The following is a 4,984-nucleotide window of genomic DNA, read 5'->3' as shown; positions in this document are numbered from 1 at the left end:
TCCCTTCCTTCCTTCTTCCTCCCTTCCTTGCTTCCTCCTTCCTTCTCCCTGCCTTTCCTTCCTTCCGTCTCCCTCCCTCCCTTTCCTTCCTTCTTCCTCCCTTTCCTTCCTTCCTCCTTCCCTTCCTTCCTCCCTTCCTCCTTCCTTTCCTTCCTTCTTCCTCCCTTCCTTCCTCATTTTTTTCTTCCTTCTTTCATTCCTCCCTCCCTCCCTTCCCCTCCTTCCTTCTTCCTCCCTTCCTTCCTTCCTCCTTTCCTTCCTTCCTCCTTCCCTTCCTTCCTTCCTCCCTCCCTTCCTCCCTCCCTTCCTTCCTTCTTATTTCGTATTTATATCACTATGCATCTTGTGTGTAGAGTTGGGATGAATAAAACTGAAGTTAAACTTGATCCCAAACAGTTCATAGATAGACTTCATGTGTTAAAGAGGTTTCATCTAAAGGTCAAAGGTCAATATGAACAGGAGGAATAATTACAGCAAGAAAAAAACAGCTTTAATATACATTTAAGCTCCTGATTGTTGTTTTAAGACACATACACACTTGAATAATTGTGAACTAGTCCTTTAAATAATAAGCGGTATTACACTGGAAACAAGTCACGTCTCTCTGTCTCCATAGGATGAGTTTAATCCCTGAACGTCAGCGAGGGAAGCGATCCATCCAGAGAGCTCTGAACTTATCAACGTCTTTACATCACACAGGAAGTGAGATGCTTCTTCTGAGCTCTTAAACTTTATCCAATGCAAAACACAAACTGGGTTTAATTGTAAGTCTCTCGCCTCCGACACTCAGGAGGATCACCGAGACGCTTCCTGTTGGGTCCCGTTAGGAAAATAAAAGACCAACAAGATGAATGAATGAATTCAGGTCCAGACTTAAAGTTCATTTATAGGATCGTGATCTCAGTCTCTTTGTTCTGGTAAACTTCCTCCTGCATGTCAGCGTATAGCTGGTCCATCCGCTGGAAGGCCAGGTAACCCTTTTTACCTGCAGGAGAAAAAGAAGAAGAAGAAGAAGAAGAAGAAGAAGAAGAAGAAGAAGAAGAAGAAGAAGAAGAAGAAGAAGAAGAAGAAGAAGAAGAAGAAGAAGAAGAAGAAAAGAAGAAGAAGAAGAAGAAGAAGAAGAAGAAGAAGAAGAAGAAGAAGAAGAAGAAGAAGAAGAAGTTTAAAAGTTAATAAAAGAACTCAAACAGGTTAATGTAAGTGATTCATGTGTAGACCAAGAACAATATAAAGAAAAGGAATAAAAACAAAAACAAACAACAAATTACAAATTACAAAGAAAAAACTAAAAATTTTAAACAAAAGCACGAAAAGGAAAATAAGAATGATACAATTGTTTAAAAAACGAATTAATAAAAATAAAAAAATAAAAAAAATTACATTAATAAAATAAAATAAAATAAAACAAAAATTAAATAACAATTAAATTAAAAAGATAAAAAAATAAATAAAAAAATAAAAATAAAAATAAAAATAAAAATAAAAATAAAAATAAAAATAAAAATAAAATAAAAAAATAAAAAATAAATTAATCAAATTAAATTTAAAAAACAATTAAATTGTATTAAGTCAAATTAAATTAAAATTAAAAATAAAATGGTTTGTACCAAAGGACAGGACAGTTTCTTTGGCAGCGCCGCGAATATCTTCATCCGCTGATGTCCAAAGATCTGCTATGTGGTCCACGCTCTCTGTCGCCTGGCAACACACACACACACACACACACACACACAAACGCACGCACATTAAAGACTTTATAGAGTACCGAGCGATGCTACAAACCATATTTCTGTTTCTGTGTTTTTCTGAGTTTCTGTGTCTGCTGAGTTTGTGTGATGTGTGTGTTTGTTTTTCTCACCCTGAGACATTTAAGAGCCAGACAGGAGCCTTGTTGGGTTTGAACGTTAGAGCTCTTCAGACTCTCCGTGTAGTAAACTATCGCCTGGAGAAGAAAGTCACAGAGAAATATGACTTATATCTTTACTTCTTACTTTTAAACCCAGAGAAGAAAACTGTTATTTGCAGGTATGTGTGTAAAAAAGATTACAGCCATGCACACATACTGATGTTTAGCAGGTTTATCATGTTCGTCATTTTAGTTTAGTGCATTAGCGTGATAACATTTAATAATTAGCACTATATACTCATTAACTTTCTAAGTATTTGCTCATTAAACAGATGTTAGCCTGTTTCTTCACGTACTTTGCTCCTGAAGGATTTGCATCCAGCAGCTCTGCAGAGACAGTTGGCTGCAGCTTTGCAGACTTTGTGGTTGGAGTCGACCTGCAGGGCAGCGAGAGTCTGCAGCGTGCAGCCCAGCGGGAGGAGCTCCGAGATGCTCCGTCCTCTCAGCTTGTTTAGAGCACGCCTCCTTTTAGAGCTCCTCAGGCTGGACAGGATGTACTCTGAAACACACGATTAATGACTTTAATGAGCTGAAAACTTGGCTAATTGGAGAGAAGTTTTTTCTAAATAACAAACTTAAAATAATGAAAATCTCTTCTTCTTAACACTCGGCTGTAAACTCCACCCGCTCGGTCTTAAAAGTGAGTTAAAACAAGCGCCCATATTTATTTCAGCCCTTTATTTGTAAGAAAAGTAGAGAGGAAGGAAGGAAGGAATGAATGAATGAATGAATGAAGGAAGGAAGGAAAGAAGGAAGGAAAGAAGGAAGGAAGGAAAGTACAGAAGAAGGAAGGAAGGAAGGAAAGAAGGAAGGAAAGAAGGAAGGAAGGAAGGAGAGTAAAAAGGAAGGTAGAGAGGCAGGAAGGAAGGAAAGTAGAGAAAAAGAGGGAAGGAATGAATGAATGAATGAATGAAGGAAGGAGGGAAGGAAAGTACAGAAGAAGGAAGGAAGGAAGGAATGAAAGAAGGAAGGAAGGAAGGAGAGTAAAGATGAAGGAAGAAAGGAAGGAAGGAAGGAAAAAAGGAAAGAAGGAAGGAAGGAAGGAAGGAGAGTAAAGAGGAAGGAAGGAAAAAAGGAAAGAAGGAAGGAAGAAAGGAAGGAAGGAAGGAGAGTAAAGATGAAGGAAGAAAGGAAGGAAAAAAGGAAAGAAGGAAGGAAGGAAGGAAGGAGAGTAAAGAGGAAGGAAGGAAAAAAGGAAAGAAGGAAGGAAGAAAGGAAGGAAGGAAGGAGAGTAAAGAGGAAGGAAGGAAAAAAGGAAAGAAGGGGAAGGAAGGAAGGAGAGTAAAGAGGAAGGAAGGAAAAAAGGAAAGAAGGAAGGAAGGAGAGTAAAGAGGAAGGAAGGAAAATAGGAAAGAAGGAAGGAAGGAAGGAAGGATGCCGACAGATGATCCAAATGTTTTTTTAGATGTTTAGATGTTTTCAGATGAGATTTAGAAGCAGACGGATCTGTGAGCTGGTGTTTTATTGTTCTGCTGATGTCAGACGTCCAGATGTCCGATGCCTTCGTTCTGCTGGAATTTCTGGAACGTTCTCAGATCCTAAAGCTGTCTGAAAGAACCGCATACCATTCCTCAAATACCCAACAGGGTACCAGCAGGTCACACACACACACACACACACACACACACACACACACACACACACACACACACACACACACACACACACACACATGCACATACTGTATCTCTACACACAAACTTCGTAAACACCTCTTACCTCTTAATTTGAAATAAATGAGACGGATCACAAAAGATATAATTTTTTTGTTTTGCATCATTTGGATGATCTGATCCTTTAAACACAATAGTAAAAAATGACACTTTAAAACCTTTACGTTTTAACCTTCGTGTCGTCCTCCCGGGTCAAATTGACCCCGTCTGTTTTGACTGTTCCTTCTCTCCTCCCTTCCTTCCTTCCTTCTGTCTGTCCTTTTTCCCTCCCTCCTTCTCTCTTTCTTTCCTTCCTCTCTCTTTCCTTCCTTCCTTTCCTAGCGCTCTTCCTTCTTTCCTCCCTCCCTCCTACTCTCTTTCTTTCCTCCCCCCTAGCTTCCCTTCTTCCTTCCTTCCTTCCTTCTGTCTGTCCTTTTTCCCTCCCTCCTTCTCTCTTTCTTTCCTTCCTCTCTCTTTCCTTCCTTCCTTTCCTTCCTCTCTTCCTTCTTTCCTCCCTCCCTCCTTCTCTCTTTCTTTCCTCCCCCCTAGCTTCCTTCCTTCCTCCCTTCCTCTTTTCCTTTCTCCCTCCTCCCCTCCCTCCTTCTCTCTTTCTTTCCTCCCTCCCTCCTTCCTTCCTTCCTTTCTTCCTTCTTCCTTTCATCCATCCTCCCTTCCTTCCTTCACTCCTCCCTTCCTTCCTTCCTTCTGTCTGTCCTTCTTCCCTCCCTCCCTCCTTCTCTCTTTCTTTCCTTCCTATCTCTTTCCTTCCTTCCTTCCTTCTTCCATCCTTCCTTCCTCCCTCCCTCCCTCCCTTCCTTCCTTCCTTCCTTCCTTCCTTCCTTCCTTCTTCCTTTCTTCCACCCTTCCTTCCTCCCTCCCTTCCTTCCTTCCTTCCTTCCTCCCTTCCTTCCTTCCTTCCTTCCTTCCTTCCTTCCTTCCTTCCTTCTTCCTTTCTTCCATCCTTCCTTCCTCCCTCCCTTCCTTCCTTCCTCCCTTCCTTCCTTCCTTCCTTCCTTCCTTCCTTCCTTCCTTCTTCCTTTCTTCCATCCTTCCTTCCTCCCTTCCTTCCTTGACTCGAGGACAACAGGAGGGTTAAATACGTAGCCTGTAGTACCTTCTTTGGAGAGGCGTGAGATGTGCTCTCCCAGCTCCTGGACGCTCCATCGTTTCAGATACACCGACAGCTGGAAGACGGTGACTCTCTCTGGGCTGCAGTGCGGTCGAGCGCTGGGAACCAGCCGACCGGCCGTCTGGACCTGCTGCAGCAGCTGACTAAACACTGCGAGGAGGGAAAGACAGAGAAAGCACGTTCAGCTCGGCCTGCGTGCAAAAACAGCGCCTGTGGTTGAGTTAGTCAGCGCTGTGTTTGGTTAGCGTGCAGGAGACGATATTTATTTGATTTTATCTGTTTGTATTTGATTGTTTT

The 4,984-nt window shown here is 41.7% G+C and overlaps 1 protein-coding gene across 1 annotated transcript in view; it reads right to left on the bottom strand.

Moving 5' to 3' along the window:
• Positions 1-484: 484 nt before the first annotated feature.
• The window catches only part of ripor3 (RIPOR family member 3), a 97,703-nt gene continuing 93,203 nt past the window's right edge, over positions 485-4,984 (bottom strand). Inside the window, 5 exon segments of the mRNA XM_062414629.1 lie at positions 485-985; positions 1,608-1,698; positions 1,859-1,942; positions 2,203-2,405; positions 4,673-4,837. Coding sequence (XP_062270613.1) covers positions 885-985; positions 1,608-1,698; positions 1,859-1,942; positions 2,203-2,405; positions 4,673-4,837 — 644 coding nt within the window. The 3' untranslated portion in view covers positions 485-884.

The sequence above is a fragment of the Scomber scombrus genome, chromosome 3 (assembly GCF_963691925.1).
Source record: "Scomber scombrus chromosome 3, fScoSco1.1, whole genome shotgun sequence".
Taxonomy (NCBI): Eukaryota; Metazoa; Chordata; class Actinopteri; order Scombriformes; family Scombridae; genus Scomber; species Scomber scombrus.
Note: the sequence above shows the minus strand (reverse complement) of the source record. Positions and strands in the feature narration are given on the sequence as shown.